Here is a 19,720-nt window from a genome sequence, read left to right as displayed (position 1 = left end):
AAAATAACAAATGATCAAATCTGAAAAAAGTTTAAATAAAATAAAACCCCAAAACACTTTTTGGAGGCTAAAAATAAAGGCCAAAAAAAAAAGGTATTTTACTAAACTGTTTGACTGAAAGACTGGTGACAGACCAAGAGGCAAATGGCAATTCATTCCTTTGCTGATGATAGAATATTGCACAGAATTGTTTTGCTGTAATGTGGGTCAGAACATGCATGTAAACATATAATATCTACTCTAACAGCAAGACCTTACATGATACAGACTATTGAATTTTTTATTTCTTTCATCCTGCCTCATCGAGCATATGCAGCACCTATATGAGCATGGGGGATTCGGCTTCCCACTTATGTAAAATGGTGATGTGATCAAGGCTGTGTAATGGATATAGATGAAGTGGACACTGACTGCAGTTGCTGCTAATCCTAGGTTAGGGATGTGACTGGCTCTCCAGCTTCTCTTGTCCATGGAAGTATTGATTGCTGAAAATCACCTCCTTATCTGCACGTTGTCATTCTCATCATCCCTGTTTTAATGTGAAGTGAAAATACCTCATTCTCCCAATTCGGCCAGATGAAAAGACCTTTGAACACTACTTTATTGCTATAAAATCAATTCCCTGTAACATTTCAATTAGATTTATTTAATGTAATTTCTAATTGAAAAGGCAACAAATCAAGAGCCTTCCTCTGGCTTAGTTAATATTTCACGCTGATTGGAAGTCACACACATAAAAAGCTTCCTGCTGGATGAATTGTTTCCTTTTATTCAGCTGATTATTGTTTGTAAGTCGCAGGCAAGGATTCCTGCCAACCCTGGTCCTTACAAGAATCTTAACATTATTAATCTTCCAGACGCTAAATGAATTTATTCATGGAGTCTCTTTTTCAGAGGAAACAGTTTGCCCTTTTGAAGTGTTTTTTTTTTTTTGTACTTTAATATTCTTAAAATTGCCACTCACAACTGACTGCATCAGACCTAGCATATGCTGACATTTTTAGGGCAGGGTCACACGGTGTGCATCCGCAACGCGATTCATGCTGCAGAGGTGCCGACAGCGGTCACAGAGGGACTGCAGAGCAAACTCCTGTGTGCTTGTAGTGGCTGATTTCCCTCTGTACAAATCTGCCGCTACGAACAGACACTCGGCTACCTGGCCGCAATCGGGAGCTCCCTCTGTGACTGCTGTCGGCACATCTGCAGTGTGAAATAAGCTGCTGATGCGCCCTGTGTGACCCTGCCCTTATAGTGCAATTTAAGCATCTGACTAGTTTTATTTACAAATAAAGTAGCCATAACTATGTCATGTCCTCCAGCTTGTTCCTCCATGAAGACCTAACTGTGGATGATGGTGGTTATAATAGGATGAATACAGCCAAACATGTATAAAAAATTTTTTACATCCTGCTTACCCTTATCTTCTGAACTGATCAGTCACTCTCTTGATTTACTGACAGCAACCCATCTTCAGTGAGCCAAAGATGATTTTTTTTAAGCTTCATTGACAAATTAGATAATAGCTACCCATAGAGGTCTCTCTTCCGTGAAAGGAGGTGAGGAAGCAGTTGGAGAGGTAGCGATGCAACTGCATTTACCCTGGTGCATTTACAAATGCTGCTGCATTTACCACAGCTACACTGCTTATAACTGCTATATAGTGTCGACTGTCACAGATTCTGAGCATGTCTAAGAGAATTACCGCTTGTCTGTGCTGTAGGGAGACATCGTGCTGATGGGAGACATCGTAGCAGCTTGTCTTGCTGCAATCTGAAGCTAAGCTTATGATACAACTTTACAATAGTGTATATATATATATATATATATATATATAAAGTCTGAAGAGGGAGAAAGTGTGGGAAAAAAGGCAGAATACAAGTCATATAGTGGTGTCAAAGGCCCTGATTTACTAAGTGTGTTGGGTTTTTACAAGTGGGAAATGTTGTTTCAGACTTGCAGGATTCCTGTCTATATACTATTAGGATTCACAGATTTACAAGTCAGGAAAGTTTTCTGATCACCTTTTTCTTGGTAGAAATTTCTAGCCATTTATCCTGTGAATTGAATAGTAAATTAGTCGGGTTGTGAAACCACACCCCTTTTCCGGCCGACCACGCCCTTTTCTGTCTGGCCACACAACTTTTCCAGGTTTGTTAGTTTATTTTGGTGCAGTGTGGCTTATTTTGGCGCACAACCCAATAAAACTGGTTGGGTTTGCAGTAGGGATCGACCGATTATCGGTTTGGCCGATTATTATCAGCTGATATTCACGATTCACAAGTTCTCGATTCACAAGTTATCAGTAATGAACTGCAGCGGCTTTTGCGGTGCCAGAGACCGCCGCAGCTTTCTGCTTCTCTCCCCCCGCCTGTCCTGAGTCCAACCACCGCTGCTGCCCGATCCCCCTGCCTATCCTGTGGCCACATACCGCCGCCGCATTGCCTCCCTATCATCTGGCCACATACCGCCACCGCATTGCCTGCCCATCCTCTGGCCACATACCGTCGCCGCTGCCCCATCGCCTCCCCCATCCCCGCTGTTATAATTACCTGGGTTCCTGGGGTCCACGCTACTTCTGGCTTCTACGGCGTCCTGTGCTGTTGCTGTGCGCTGCGCAATGACAAGTGACGTCCTTAACGCGATGTCACCGTCAGTGCGCACAGTGACACCGCCGGAGCCAGAAGTAGCGTGGACCCCGGGAACAGGTAATTATAACCCCAGGGATGGGGTAGGCGGTATGTGGCCAGAGGATGGGGGAGGAAATGGGGCAGCGGCGGCATGTGGCCAGAGGATGGGGAGGCAATGGGGCAGCGGCATGTGGCCAGAGGATAGGCAGGGGGATCGGGCAGAGTCGGTGGTTGGACTCAGGACCCCAGGACAGGCAGGGGGTCCTGAAATGCACGAAATATCGACATAAGTTATCGGCTATCGCCCGGAAAGTTCGCAGAATATCGGTATCGGCTGTAAAAAATCAATATCGGTCGATCCCTAGTTTGAGGTAAATGAGGGACAGTGTGTTGCTACTTATTTCAGAATATGCAAGCATGGGTGCGCGTAAGTATATTTTAAGCTTCTTAGCCCACATTAGTACAGCACTTTGTAACCATGTATTGAATAGAAAGGAGCTGAGCAGGATAGTCAGCAAAGTTAATGTTTTAACTTCAGTGGGGCTTCCTAACATGAAATCACCAGGATCGTATCCACGCAGGCTGTGACCCAGCAAAAAATACTCTGGGAGATTTAAAGCGTACCTGTCAGATCCAACAATAACATTTTTTTTAAATATATCACTCAGTACCTAATCCTGACCATGTACATCTAATTTTTGTGTCTATCACCTTTATTTATTTTGGCTTGGACATCACTGGATAGAAGCGATAGATATCCAGTGATGTCCAAGCATCTATAGGCCGAATATAGGGCCCCAAGGTGGAGGGTCTAATTAGACCTCAGATGGCAATTTGTCAGTAGATCTACCTTGGCATTATAAGTTGTTGGGATCACATGGTCCAGAGTGTAATAAACATCACCAGTCCGCATAGGAGAACCAACCACCCAAGTTTTCATACATGGTTATTGAAACAAAGTTCATCCATTCTATACACAGGATCTAAGTGTTACTACATATTTGTGTTGACACAACAATTATGCTGTGCTATGGCCAATATTGGAATCTACATGGATGTGATACTATACACCCTATTTGGATGTGATGCTATATATGCTAGATAATCTATATCTGTAATGTATTACTTAATTTAAAGCTATGATATGGTGGTTTATTATCATCTTGACCCTTGACCTTTGACGGTGTGTACATCACTCTGAATTACTTTTCGGACTGAAAGCTCACCAACCTGGACACTGACTGTGGTTCTAATTTGCCAGTGACTGACTGACATACCCATCTCTTTATCCATTTTCTATCTGGTCTGTATTTGACTAACTATTGATCTTAACTCAGTCCATATATACCTATTTCTATGTACCCCTTTGTGATATAATCATATACTGTTAGCCTATTATTCCCTCCTCGGTTCCCTGATGAACCCCTAAAATAAGTGGGAGAAACGCGTTGGACAGGAGTATGAGAGATTAATCAGCTAACCACCTGCGAGTGGAAACACTAGACCCTACCCCCACCCACACTAAATGTAGTGAGGGATAGTCTCATGTTTAGGTAGGACTATTTAGACATAGGTATTCACCTGTTACCCTATACCTATTTCATAAGCACGGTCCTGCGTTGACCAACTATACCTACAGAATAAAGAAAAGGTGTAATTTTTACCGAAAAGTGTGCACTGCGTAGAAACTGAAGCCCCCAAAAGTTACAAAATGTCAATTATTTTTTTAATTTCACCCCACAAACGATTTTTTTGTTTTTGCAGCAGATTGTTATAAAATAAGTGATGTCATTCCAAAATACAATTGGTGACGCAAAAAACAAGCCCTTATACGGGTCTGTAGGTGCAAAATTGAGAGTGAAAAAATAAAAGTGCAAAAACAAAAATTGGCCTGGTCCTTAAAGGGGTAATCCAGCTACAGGGGCTGTAAAGTTAGTGTAGTTCATAATATAGGAGATTTATCATTTTTTTTCAAACGTGTGGCTTTTGTATGACAATTTTTTACTTATTTTTGCTTACATGCGACCTATTTATCAAATAGTCGCCCGACCTTGATAGATAAATCGCACATAAGCAAAACCCGGGAAACCTGCTTACAAAAGCAGAAGATTTTCCCTTATGTAAATAGCCGAAGTTCTTTATCTATCCTTTATTACCAGTAGCGTTGCTAGAAAGTGACATTGGCGGGAGGGGGGGGGGTGTACCGCATCGCGTGAGATTAACAAGGTGTCCAGTGCGTATTTTCAACCTTAAAATTAAGTTATTAGTTATATCAATTTTTTCTATAATTAACATTAATGTAGTAGTTTTGTTTCATGGTGCAGAACAAACAGTTGTTAAAGTGGGTGTGAATTTCCTTTTCTGCAGACGTATGCACTTTCTGTAGCCAGGTTTGACCTGGAATACATATGCGACTTTTAAATAGAGATGCGACTTTTTTTTCTTCATAAATAGCGACTATCTCATTTGATAAATACAGGACTACTGCAAAGTAAATTTTTTTTTATAAAATTGCTACGTGAACAGATTTCAGAAATGTGCTTTGGAATAAGCAAAAATCCAAAAGTCGCAGCATGTATGGGAAAAGTTGTACGTGCAACTTTTTTACGCAAAAAAATCTACAGAGCTTGATAAATCTCCTTCATAGTGTCAATACCTGTGTGTAATAGTGGTCTCGCAATTCTTATGTGATGATTGCCCCAATATTTAACAGTATACAAAATTACTCATGTCTCGGGATTTCCCAGGTTGCAGTGTGTCGAGACCTGACATCACTAGTCTGTTGTGCAAAGGGAGCCAGTCCTCAATGTGTGGAGCGACAGATAATTTTGTAATGGCTTTAGGCACCCTGATTAGAAAACACAGATCTTTTGAGCTTATTTGTGCTGCAATGGGTGGGGTGGCTGATGTGTGGGAGGGAGGAATGTAACTTCACACTTGCAAGCATTGAATTATAGGTCCGATGTGTACTATGATGTGTAGTTTGAGACCAAACTACAACAGAAAATACCCAGATAGCCTGGCGGGTATGTACTAAAATCTGCTTATGGTGGAAAACCCCTTTAAGGCCAAAATGGGCTTTGTCCTTAAGGGGTTAAATATTTTGATGACCGCATGTCCTTTCATATAAACAGTGAGTGTGCTGGCAACAATGTGCTTTGTACAAATGCCTTATATACACTGGGGCTAACAATAAATGTCAAATGCCAGCCGACTTGCTATATCGACAATAAATCTGTCGGTGCATAAGGACCCTTAGTATCTCAGTACAGTATATGTAACGCAATAAACTTCCACAGTTACTTAACTTTTTATATAGAATAATTCCCCATTTAAACAAGGTTTTGCAAGTTAACGTGTTAAAAAGATTTCCCTGTACTGTTAAAGAAGTAAGACGTATTTCAGATTAAAAAACTATGGGGGAGATTTATCAAAAAAATGTCCAGAATAAAAGTTGCCCATAGCAACCATTCAGATCGCTTCTTTCATTTTTGGAAAGGCCTCTGAAAAATTAGACTCGATCGGATTGGTTGCTATGGGCAACTCAGCAACTTTTCCTCTGGACAGGTTTTGATAAATCTCCCCTTATATATTTTCAAATCGACTGGTACCAGAAAGTTATACAGATGTGTTCATCTATTTAAAAAAAAGATTAAAGTAGTCAGCTGCTATGTGCGCTATAAGAAGTTGTGTAGTCTTTCCTGTCTGACCACAGTGCTCTCTTCTACCACCTCATGGACTGTCCAGAACAGAAGAGGTGTGCTCTGAGGATTTGCACTTGCTTTGGATAGTTCATGTCACTGACAGAATTAGCAGCAAGGAACATTATGTCAAATTAAGAGCTTAAAGGGGTATTCCAGGCAAAAACTTTTTTTTATATATCAACTGGCTCCGGAAAGTTAAACAGATTTGTAAATTACTTCTATTAAAAAATCTTAATTCTTCCAATAGTTATTAGCTTCTGAAGTTGAGTTGCTGTTTTCTGTCTAACTGCTTTCTGATGACTCACATCCCAGGAGCTGTCCAGCTCCTATGGGGATATTCTCCCATCATGCACAGCTCCCGGGACGTGACATCATCATTGAGCAGTTAGAAAGAAAACTTCAGAAGCTAATAACTATTGGAAGGATTAAGATTTTTTAGTAGAAGTAATTTACAAATCTGTTTAACTTTCCGGAGCCAGTTGATATATAAAAAAAAGTTTTTGCCTGGAATACCCCTTTAAGACTTCCTCTGGGGATACGGCTAACTACTGTAAGGCTAAATTTTTTTAAATATATGTAATTTATGACTCTAACTTTCTGGTACCAGATGATGATTAATTTTTTTTTGTCTCTCTGAAAATACCCCTTAAAGTATAAAATGGATTAATGCTTTCTGGCAAGAGATAAATACATCGGAGTAACAATGTCCTATAAAATTATCATTGATTAAACTCTTCCACATGAAGAGATAAGTAGTGACTATGAAGGGTTACTTGTGTGTATAATATTATTCTGATGTCAGAACCACATGATTATACAGATACCTACTGATTTGCATTATAAGCGAACTGTTTTATAAGATGATCATGATATAAGGGCATATAATTTGGATAGTTACAAAATGTTAACTTGCAACACAGAACCCTATTTTTTCCTTTAGTTGACAAGATGGCAATTCTGTTTTTGCCTTGCACAAATAAAGCTATAAATTGCCATGATTTAAATATTTTATTTCTATGTACAAACCGAAGTTATATATAGTAAACAATCTAATAGAATATATTCAGTAATAGGCATGTGCATAAATTGAGATTCAGTATTTTAAAATTAGGATTTTAATAGGAACTTGTATGCGTCTCAGTGAATCTTATTATACTAATGCCCTAATATGTACAGCTGTAAATCCAAAGTGTCACTGAAACCTGGCAATGTTAATTGACTCGCTGCCCAAACTGAAGCCGCATACATCTTCTTTTCTCTCTTATCTGTCTTTGTAAATTGAAACCATGCCCATATTCTTTGCGACAAGGTGCTTTCAATTGGCAGAAATGTGCGAGGTAATTGGATTTTGCAGGCTAATCGAAACATTGACAGTAGATTCATGTGCTGCAGCGTGATTGTATTCTTGTGCTTGTCAGGCTTTGGAAAAGTACTGCAGAGTGGAAGGCGGCTATTCTGGCATCAAGGATGTTTATGCTACCCATCCCGGTCATGATGATGTGCAGCAAAGTTTTTACCTTGCGGAGACACTCAAGTAAGTACCCACACTGATCAAGAGGGCAATTAATGTTAAGCAGCGGCGTAGATGAGCACAGACCATTAACACTCTTGACATTCTCATAATGTTTCATGACACTGGAGCAGCAACGGGTTGAATAATGTGATGCAATTGACTACAGAGTGCACTGACAGCACTAGTTTTATTTGTAATAATTTTTAATTGTAAGTCAGCTGTATTTTATTTATATTAAAGGTTTTTTTCCATATTTTCAAACAGCTCAGTGTTCTTTGTGCTATTCTATTTGTAATTATGCTACAAAAGTATTGCCCTTTCCTAAAACTGTTGCACTCCACTGTTCATTATTACAGCTTGCCAGATTGTTTACTATAGCTAAACAATAAGAATATAATTCCCCAATATGGCTATAGTAATACTGTATACAATAAGCTTCTGGCATTTCTGTGCAGTTATTTTATAATGATAGTATAAAAATGATTTAGGTCTGTTAACACTATTTTCAGTTTTTATTGTGAGCACTCCATTGCAAGCAGAATGGATTCACAAAATTATACAAGGCTACGCTATGACCAGAATACAGAAACTTTCTTTGGCCATCAGTATTCTGCCCCTGAAGTTCTGTAGAGGTGTTTTTCCAGTGTGCTGTCACAGGAGTGCTCAGATAGGCAGTGAAAATGGCTGTTAAAACATTGTGACAGCACCTCTAAGGGTATGTCCACACGGTAGAATTTCCATGCAGAAAGAGAAGGAAAAAAATAGCTCAGATTCTGCAACATGAAATTAAGTGTGGTTAATAGAATTTCCGCTGTCCCATTCACATGGCATATTTTCCACTGTGTTAAATTTAGCATTCCCGATTCGGCTGCAGAGTAGAATTGAAGTCAGTGGAACTCTGAATTCCATCCAGAATCTGTGTGTTGGGCACAAGAAATTCTACCTAAATTCAGCACAATCCTTGCAGAATCTGTTAAACTGCAAAAAAAAATCGGCTGCCAGCTTGGCTGGACAGAATCTCCTAAAAATACCCTAAAAAAAAAGCTGGAGGCAGTAGTGGGAATATGACTTCTGGGCAATCCTGTAGTATTATTGAATGACAATAATTCCTTAACAAGTATGTTCACAGCAGTGCTAGGCTTCAGAACAGCCTTGGTAGTCATGCCCCCTCCAATCAGGGAGCGACTGAGATACAGCGTTTGCGTATCTCCCATAGAGTTATATGAAGTGGTGTGTTGGCCACAGATTCAGGCTCTGGTTGCCAGTAATTCGGCACAGAGCAGAGATCCTGTGGATAGGGGATAAGATGTCTAGAAACGGAGTACCATTATAATGGAAAACAGTCACCTTTTCACCTGCACTATAACAAGATACACCGGGTTATAGTGCAGGTGAAAAGGAGACAGATGCGGGGTCTGGGACTGCTATACCTACCTGCAGTCCGGAGGCCCGATCCTCCAAAACTCTCCCTCTTCCAGCATTGACTTGCGCTTTGAAGCGGGCCCACCAGCTGGATTTAAATATTCATAAGCACTGGTCACGTGAGCGCTCGTGCCTACTAAGCGCTCACATGACCGGCGCTTATGAATATTTAAATCTAGCCAGCGGGCCAGCGCTGGAAGATGGGGACTGCAGGTAGGTATAGCAGTCAGAGACCCCGCATCTGTCTCCTGTTCACCCGCACTATAACCCAGTGTATCAGGTTATAGTGCAGGTGAACAGGTGACCATTTTCCTTTTAAAGGGTTATCCAAGAATAGAAAAACAGAGCTAATCTCTCCCAAAATCTGCACCACACATGTCCACAGGTTCTGGGTAGTGATACAACTTGTCTGCATTCACTTCAATCGAACAGAGCTGCAATACCACACACAACCTAAGGACAGGTGTGGTGCTGTTTAAAGGACACAATAAACCCAATACACTGGGATATAATGTGGGTGAACAGGAGACCGATGCAGGGTCTCTAACATACATACCTTCAGTCCGGTGCCCGGTCCCTCTGAAGGCCTGCTTCTTTCTTCGAATTTAAATAGTCATGTGGTGCTGGTCACATGAGCGCTTGCGCCTACTGAGCACTCACGTGACCAGCGCCTATGAATATTCAGATTCACCTGACTGGCACGCCTCCAGTGCGCAATTCGCCCATGAAAGAAGCGGACCTTCAGAGGAATCGGGTGCTGGACTGAATCAGTCTCCTGTTCACCCGCTCTATAACCCAGTGTATTGGCTTTAGTGTGGGTTAACGGGATGACCGTTTTCCTTTAAGAAAGTGAATACTGCACATGTTCTGTTTAAGAAGCTTATTGATTCACTTCATTATTTTTTGTGGGATTTAAGATGGATGGAATGTTGTGATCACTATTTATAATAATCTTTACAGCATTTGATGTAATAGGAAAAGGGGAATTATTTGAGTTTTAAGTGTTTACATAATCTTGGCATGGACTTCAACTAATGGAGAAGCGCAGAAATGATCATGGTATGGCAATCAAAAAAATAAAAATTGAGGTGCTGTGGTCTGTTTTTCTAATATCTGGAGTTCCCTTATAAAAATGAATGATATTTGTAAGTGAACTACTCCTTGCAGTTGCTGACACGGGTTCAGGTGTTGGCACTGCACACTGCCTCTTCATTCCTACTGCTATATTGCCACTTACCACTTAAACTTATGTGTAGAAATGCAGATGTATAATTTTCAGGTGTCAGTCATACAGTTTTGACATACTATAATAGGATTCCATGCAGCATCTTTTGATTGGCACAGTCATTGTTGGCAAATCCTTCTTCTTGATATGTAAATGTGTAAAGTGAAGAACCAGCTGTATAACATTTACAACTTGCTTTGCCGTTTCAGGTATCTCTACTTATTGTTTTCCGATGATGATCTCCTTCCGTTAGAACACTGGATTTTCAATACTGAGGCACATCCCCTCCCAATTATCCAGAAGGCTGACAGAACGATAAAAAGCATAGAGAAATAAGAGCGACATTTATACTATGCTTTTTATACCAGAAATTCACTGCATTCCTGCTACAGTCCGATCTTGATTTTCTCTCTCAGATTCCGGACAGAGCATCCGTCTTCAAGTCTGTCATGTGAACCAACGTTTTGCAGTCTATCATGTTTACGTTAAGATTCCTGCGTGATCCTAGAGCCATTCCTTTGTGATCTAACCAATGACTGTGAATTTAAAGCACCTTTCTTCTTGGACATTCCATTTAGAGTTAGACAACCATCCTTGACCATATAGAATAGAACAGTCTGCACTTTTTGTTACTTACGCCTCTTTCCTTTCGTTCGACTGCAAAGATCCTTCCTCCTCTGTGAGGAGATTGTCTGCTTTAAGCTGTAATATTTTGCCATGTTGCAAAAAGCCATAATAATTAGTATAAAGAACGACTTCTTTTCCTTTCCAGTTATATGTGAATCTGATTTGTCTGAAGCTCACGGAAGGCAAATTGTGTAACTGTGACATCTTCCTCTTATGCGGGTTTTGGTAAAATGTTCCAAACTTACATTTCTAAGAAAAGTGCTCTAGAAATGACTTTATTCCATGCAGACATAACCCTATTTTTTCTGTGTTAAATTAATAGCCATCTAATCTGTTCAATGAAACTGTTCTTAAAATATTTTGATTATAAAACTAGATTTATCTAAATATATATATATATATCTATAAATATCTGATCTATAGACAATCCAGGTGTGGCAAAATAAAATTTTCTGATTATTTTCCTAGGGCAATGTATCACTTGTCCTTTTTGTAGTAGACTATTTCATGTGATTAAGAAATATTTTCAGAGAATAAGAATATTTGTAGACCAGGATTATGAAATTATTTTCTGTTTGTTTGAAACATATCTATTTAGGGAATTTCTGAACCACATTCCATGCATCAGAGTCGCCACCAGTTTGTGTTCGCTTTACTGAAACCAAAAGTTTAGCGGTTAATCCCCAAACTGAAGATGCCTGGTTGTTTATGTTAAGCTTTTCAGGGATTGATTCCTTTTGGTGAACTCTTTTTGATCTGATTGTTAGTCACAGTTAGCAAAGGCAATAGAACTGGTTACAGTTAGACTACTATGAATGTTCAAATAAAAAGACACATTCACACGCCTGTATTTTAGGCTATATTTTGCATCAAGATTTGTCTAAACCAGGAGTGGAGCATGCACAGAGACAAAAAAAAGTATGCACCTCTTCTTCTGTATTTTTGGATTCACACCTGGCTATGGCTTACAAATACTGATGCAAAACACTGACCAGAATACTGCCATGTTAAAATGGCCTAAAGCTCAGAGAAACTGGGTTTCCAATAAAATCACAGCAGCATTACTGCTTTCTCTCTCATAGGGGAACATTTAGGTGTTAATCCTAAATCATACACTGTGTTCTGGCTGTTCTGTGCCCTGGCATGGAAATACAGGTTTTCAGCATGGGGCTAGCAGTCACAGAGATGTTGCCCTTACAGGGGTCTTTTCCAGTAGGAAGCTCCATCATAAACCTTGTAGTTATGAGTAAGTGGTTTGCCGCAACCCCTGAACTCCAATTCAGAGGGCTGTACAGCTGTTTGCTTTTATTCAGACTACTCAAAGTGAATGTCTGAAAAAAAATTCTAATTCCATTTTTTATTACATTTTATTAATTTTAAAAAAGCCATGCATTTGAATTTTTTTTTTTTTTTTTTTAAAGGAAACCAGTCATCACTTCCATGTTGTTTAACAAGTTAGTCTTTATCCACCCTACTTGAATATAAAACAAATCATTATTTTATATGATAAAAATAAAAATTTATGGGACCAAATTAATGGCAACATGTTTGTGATATGATATGCCCCTTTCATCAGGTGGTAACCCAAAGTTTGGGAGACACTATTGAGGTGTATCCTGGCCATGGCTACAGCTACCTACATGTTGCATCATATTGCCATTTTTTTTATTCCATGCATTCTCCACTGCTTGCTGCAATGCTTTTTTTTTTCTTTTTTTTGAGAGAGAGAGTTTATGTTTGATCTTTAAGTATACTGGATGAAGACTACTTTGTAATGTATCAAAATTCGCATGGATGGCACTCCTGAATAAGTGTAAATCTAAGGGGTATCTACAATAGGGAGCTGGTGATCTTGTATTATTTAACACTTTCATTCTACATGATCATCCATCAGTCATTAGGGTGGTAACCAGCAGCTTCTCAGTGCCCCACCAGCCTTGATAGGTCTCTAACTATACCCATACTGAGAGATATTAGTCAAGGCCAGTGGGATACACAAAAACAATGAGGATAGTAACTGACTCATGATTAAGGTACCATGAGAGTGGTTACTGGTTCAATTTAAAGGAAATCTTGACACCTTGTTCGCTTGCAATAAACAGGATTATAGTGTGGGTGAACCTGATTTAAAAAAAAGGCATAACTCAACTGGATATTTGGTCCATAGGTCCAGGCTGTATACAGGCACCATTGCTAATATCACCTATGCAATGTAGACTGGAGCTGGTATTCAGAGCGTCCCATTCTGCTCCCATATGCCCACCCACCTCATAAATATTCATAGACCTTTAGCTCATTTGAGCGCACTGTGAAAGAGGCAGGGAAGCTCTGCATACTGGCTCCTGCCTCCATTTCAAAGGAGATATTAGCAATGGTGAATATATACAGCCTGAGTTAAACCTCTATTTAACCCTGTTTATTGAGTTAAGTGCGGGTGAACAAGGTGTCAGGTTTGCTTTAAGCATCTTAAGAGATTCCAGAAAAAAACACCATTCCCAGAATTTACTGTGTTTGAAGGGTGGAGCAAGCCACTGACCAAGAAAAAAAAAAGTTAGAGTGGACAGTCACTTTAAGAATCCTCTACGTTAATGTCTCATGTCAGTAGAACTTGAAAAAAGGAAATGAAAAAATCTATGGGGCATCTTATAGGCCACTTCTAGTCAGTTACTGTGTACTCACTGGTCCCTTAAAGGTGTGGTTCAGGCTTCACCTTTTACTATGTAGCCATCTTATTCCTGAAGAATGTGGGAACTTTGCAATAAAAAAAACTCTCCCCCTCCTTATGGCACCCATTGAGTGTCTTTAGATGTGAACATTGTGGAGATGTTTTCCAGGCAGCTGGTCACAAGAAGCGGTTACCTGTAATTACCTACCTGTCTCAGAGCGTCCTATTCCAAATGAGCTATATATAACTTTGCTGGGTCTTTTCTGAAATACAATGAAAAAGCAATATATTTGTATATTGTAGCTACTTATGTCTAAGTGAGTTTGTTGACATGCTGCTGTAGTATTGCAACAGAGCTTTACAAAAACCATAGACATAATATTTTAATCAGTGGATCACTGTGAGAAAGTGATTTGTGAAGTGGCACGGTTGACTTTACCACCCTGTGAAATCAGTGAGCTGATATACAACTCTGGCTCAACAACACTTCTTGATAAACAAATCGGTCATCTATGTGTGCACGAAAATATCAGATTATATGTTAAGGAAGAACAGTTAGAGGGTAATGTCCAAAAGGATGGAATGTTGTACTAGGTCTGTTAAACATTGCACATTCTAATGCAGATACTGACTGACCTTATAAAGGAAATGATCATCTTATCTGTCCGTTAAGGGTAGGTTCAAAAGGTGCATGTACTGCATGGTACTGGCCAAATCATGCACCTGTCAGCCACCACATGCAGGCAAATTTGCACCCCTATGCTGTTGTTACATTGAATATATTACTTTCTGCAACTGATCTGATATCAATATAACATCACACCTTGTGTGGCTAAGGTCCTACAAACACCTTAGTCTATAGACTCATTTTCTGGGTAAAGTTGTCACTTCTCTCTTTATTATGAGCAGCTGTGCTGTATACTTTTGCAGCCTTTACTTAGTATTAAGAAATCTGCTCTCATACGATTAACAGTCAATCGTAGCCTATCCGCAGCATATTTAAAATTGTGGATGTGCCGATGCCAGTCACTAGAGAGAGTTCCCTGCCGGGTAGCCCTGTGTGTCTGCTTGTATCAGATCTGCAGCTGACAGATTCCCTTTTAAGGAAATTTCTTAATTGGAGGGAACCTGTCACATTGAAAATGTAGACCAATATGAAGATACCACATTATAGAGCGGGAGGAGCTGAGCAGAGTGCGATATAGTTTTGTGGGGAAAGTTTCAGGATAACTTATCATTTTATTCATGTAAATGTCTGCTCATTCTGGGCTAAGCAGTCCTACTCAGTGTTTGACAGCTATCGGTGTATAAGTGTGCATATAAAAAGCTGTAAAACACTGAGTAGGACTGCCCACTTTGCTATTTAGCCCAGAAATAGCAAATATTTCCATAAATAAATGGCAAGTTTTTCTTGATCTTTTTCAACAAAACTTGATGGACATGTGCCTTTTTTTCAACCGTATTAACTTAACTTTGTATGAATGTGCTCAGCTTCTCCTGCTTAATAACATGACCGTATTAAAGGGACCCTGTCACATTGAAAATGCAGTCCATACATCATATGATTGATGTGCCTTGTGCTAAATAAATTAACATAGGTCTAGGGGAAAAAAATGTGGAGCTCCTCATTGCGTGGTACATCGAACAATAAGAGACGAAGCAGAGTGGATGGCCTCTCAAGACACAACAGCTTGTAGAGCACGTAACCGTACTGGAACAATGCAAAAGGGAGCCTGGATCTTCGCACTTTGGAAACTTGATTGCTGACCAATGTCAATGTTTATTAAAAGCCAAAACAGCTTTTAGCTTCTAAGAACATTGACATTGGTCAGACACCAAGTTTCAGTGGGTCGTGCCACAAAGATCTGGGGTTCCTTTTTTTTATTTTTTTTAATACTGCTCATTAAATTAACATAACTCATTGGTTAATCTGCAAGTAGGTAAGGTAGGACTCAAAGTTGTACTTTTTCCCCACAAAATTTTTCAAAAGCCAGAGAAACTTTTTCCTTCCTTGTTTTTACAATTTTTAACAGCGATTTTCTAGTTAGGTTCTGTTGAATGTAACGGAAAAAATACACACAAGTTGGCTGTTTTTTGTTATGGTCATAAGTGTCAGGCCAATATTTTATCCTGTTATTTCCCCAAATGTGTCTGTATTTTGGGCCATAAATAGCAAAGAATGTTGATTAAAAAAAGTAAAATATAAAAAATGCTGAAACTATACCTACAATTTCAGAGGTTGAGTTAAGGATTTATTTTTTTTGAGCTGTAAAGCTATGGCATACATAGTAGTATAAGACTATAGCATGTACCTGTAAGCTTTTGTGGGGATATAAACTTAAACAAAAGACATTTTAATCTATAGAACTGATAGACTGGAAAAGAAACTCCTTATAAACCACTAGGATTAAAGCACATTAACATCATTTCTTGACAGTATATTTTATTTTTCCACTATTTTCCAAGAGCCATAACATGTAGCATTTTTCTTTCTACATAGTTTTATGGGAGCCTTTTTTTTATCTTACTTTGGGAATAGACCAGGGACACCCCCTGGTCTATTCCCAAAGTAAGATAAAAAAAAGGCTCCCATAAAACTATGTAGAAAGAAAAATGCTACATGTTATGGCTCTTGGAAAATAGTGGAAAAATAAAATATACTGTCAAGAAATGACGTTAATGTGCTTTAATCACTAGTATAGTGCACTACAGGACTTATTCTTGGCAGGGTGTAATAGCAGATTAACACGGCCAGCCTGAGGGTCTTCATTAGGCCATGTCAACCACCCAGCATTTTGAGATCAGGTGACAATGGCTTGCTTGGTGCAGTCTCTATTTACCACAGCTCTTAAGTGGTTAAACAGCTGGTATTTCTTCAGTTTTGGCTGTTTTATAGGCGAGTATCTGCAGTTACACACAGCTGGAGAAGACTCCATACTACTCACTCAACATTTTAGCATGCATATATGTCAAAAGTTGTAAAATGCTTAAAAGATAACATTCTGGTAGCATGCAGCTACAACTAAAGGAGCTTAAAGGAAAAATGTTGCCTGTTTTATGCTGCCAAAACCATGAAAAGCACAAAACAGGTGCCGGATTGGGGTCCTAAAATACTATAGCACTCAGGCATTTCAGAGAAACCATAGTTTAAAAAAATAAATAAAAAATCAGTAAAGACCTGGGTAAGTAGTCACGGGGGCAGTTTCCGTGGCTGTTTTCCACTCTGTCATCCTCAGCTAGGGAGAGAGGTGTCACTCGAGACTGGCTGGGCAGAGAGCAGCCTCGTGAAACCACCCCAATAACCTAGATTCTGATGGATTTTTGAAAACTAGTTTCTCTGAAAGGCCCGAGTGTTTAAGAGTAAATCAAATGTTTCGGAATCCCACTCCCTGCACTGATTACATGCAGCCCTTGGTTTGGGCATCATAACACAGGTAACGGGTTACCTTTTTAAGAGAAAATCAAACTAATAACATAGTATGCCGTAAGCTCCCATGCTTGCTCAAGTGCTAGGCAGCCTGAATGCTATCTTGTCAATCTATGTCTAGGCAGAGGATTTTTAGCTTTGTATCAGGAAACAAAAAAATAAGCTCTGACTGCTGTTAGATCTACAATTTTGATCTATTTCAGAAGTTATTTTACCTACTCATATTTAAGATACATTTTGAAGTAAAAGTGGATCCGGCAGGAAGAAGTACTTTATGTCTTTGGCTCAACAACTGCAATAGCAGTGTTTTCTTTTAATAAAAACTGCCAAGTGAAAACCCAGCCTAAATGCAGCATTCCATACGCATTCTCACTATTTAGGTTTCACACCAGCACAACGTAGGCACATTTAGCACCTGTATTATGGCCACAAGTCCCTACCTTACCATAGGTCTAATGAACAGAACTGACAGCATCATAGTGTTTCACTCATGGATCCAGCATAAAGGATGTTTTCTGTGTGGAAGGGATTGCACAACTAATACATTTTCTGTTCCTAGAAAAATGTTCCTCAACACTGAAGCCAAATTGTGAATGTTTGGTCAAACAATATAGAAAATGTAAGTTTAGAGATGCATACCTTTTTTTTTTTCCTTTTTATTTCCCAATGAAGCAAATGGATAAAGGATTATACAAGTTCTTTTACACATAAAATTGTATAAAAGTAGCTTTGTGTTATAGTCTGACAGTTTCAACTGGAAAGCAATAACATAGTGTAATGGTAATGTGTTATATGTTTATAGTTTACTATTTTTTTATTGTAAGTTTTATTGATTTTTTTGTACATTATTGGGACAGCCATATTGCCTGAGCTTGTGCTCTGCTCTGTTAACATTTTAGAGAAATGCTATACAGCAGCTACATCAACACAGTAAAAATAGACTGGATTGGATTTATGTTTTCTGGACATTCTTTGTGACCTAGAAAGAGGTCATTGTGCAGGGAGGAGGTGAGCTGTTACCATCACATGTTTGTTGTTAAAGAAGCTGGTAGTAGACATGCTCTGTGACCTGTGAGACCAGTGTGTGGGAAGGAGGAGAGCTGTGGCCATTACGTATTGTGAATGGTGACTCCTCTGTTAGCTATATATAGGTGTCCTCTTTCACTGGAATTCTGCCTGTGGTAATGGTGAGATGACTGCTGAACAGTAGAGGTTTGCTTATTAAGCCCACCTCTTATTAAAGGGGTACTCCGGCCCTAAGACATCTTATCCCCTATCCCTTGGATAGGGGATAAGATGTCTGATTGCGGGGGACCGGCCACTGAGGACCTCGCTATTTCGCATGCAGCATCCGCCTCTGGGAGCCGCACGTAGCGCTGCAGCCTTGGAGTCTGCCGGGTCACGAAAACGGGGCCGGAGTATCGTGATGTCACAACTCTGCCCCCGTGTGACGTTATGTCCGCAGCAATGCAAGTCTACGGGAGGGGGAGGTGGATGCGAGATAGCGGGGGACTCTTATCCTTTGGATAGGGGATAAGATGTCTTAGGGCTTGAGTACCCCTGTCTGGTGAAATTTATTATTTTACAGATGTCCCCACACTGCTCTTTAAAAAAAAATCTTTAACTCGCCCTCCTCCACTTACTCGTAGCCCCTGTATCGGGAATCCCCGTATGCGGACGACAGACAGTACGGCTCACCAATCACTGTCTACAAGGGACTGCTAGTTACAAGGTTTGTCAAATATGCATTAAGCTGCATGTGAAATTAAACTTAAAATGCATTTATATGAAAATCTCAATCTGGACCCCTCCATCTAGCCGAAGTCTAAAATCACTGCACACGTGAGCTAGAATAATATTGTATCATGTGGAAGAATCCTCAGGAGCTACTTTACCTCTCTCCACAGGCACATTGCATGTAATATTCTTCTCTAATATACTTGTTACTCCACCTCACAGCAACTCTGTTTATTGTAATGGTCAATATCTTCATAAAAACAGTGTCCTTCAGTCCATGGGCTTGGTGTACATGGCTATATTACACTATTGCACAAGAGTCAAACATATTTAAATGCAAAAAATTGGCATAAAAGATTTTCCTGATTTCACAGGTTGGGATTGGTATACAGCTCCTGCTCAGAGCTGGAATACGACTGTGTATGTCAAGCCTTAGCGCATTTATATTCACAAAATCAAACCACAAGCACAAACCGGTCTGTTTCATAAACCCTTTTTGCCCCTCAGTATTCCTGCTTTACAAAATAACTAGAGTTGAGCGAACTTACAGTAAATTGGCTGGTAGCGAACCTCGCAGCTCGGCTGTTGATTACTTTAGTCTGCGTAAATTAGTTCAGCTTTCCAAGAGCTCCAGTTGCCTGGAAAAGGTGGATACAGACGTAGGAGACCTAAGACTGTCATCCTGGACTTTTCCAGGCAACCAGAGTCCTTGGAAAGCTGAACTAATTTACGCAGACTAAAGTAATCAACAGCCGAGCTGTGAGGTTCGCTAC

At 39.7% G+C, this 19,720-nt stretch overlaps 1 protein-coding gene across 4 annotated transcripts in view; it reads left to right on the top strand.

Annotated features, from left to right (window-relative positions):
* MAN1A1 (mannosidase alpha class 1A member 1) overlaps nt 1-11,587 on the top strand; it is a 242,319-nt gene extending 230,732 nt beyond the window's left edge. For all 4 annotated transcript variants that reach the window (XM_056566448.1, XM_056566445.1, XM_056566447.1 and 1 more), the window contains exons 11-12: nt 7,750-7,865; nt 10,701-11,587. In XM_056566448.1, the coding sequence (XP_056422423.1) occupies nt 7,750-7,865; nt 10,701-10,827 (243 nt within the window). In that variant the 3' untranslated portion in view covers nt 10,828-11,587. The remainder of the gene's footprint in view (nt 1-7,749; nt 7,866-10,700) is intronic.
* Nucleotides 11,588-19,720: the final 8,133 nt, after the last annotated feature.

This window comes from Hyla sarda, chromosome 3, assembly GCF_029499605.1.
Source record: "Hyla sarda isolate aHylSar1 chromosome 3, aHylSar1.hap1, whole genome shotgun sequence".
NCBI classification, from domain to species: domain Eukaryota; kingdom Metazoa; phylum Chordata; class Amphibia; order Anura; family Hylidae; genus Hyla; species Hyla sarda.
This window is presented reverse-complemented; position numbering and strand designations above follow the sequence as displayed.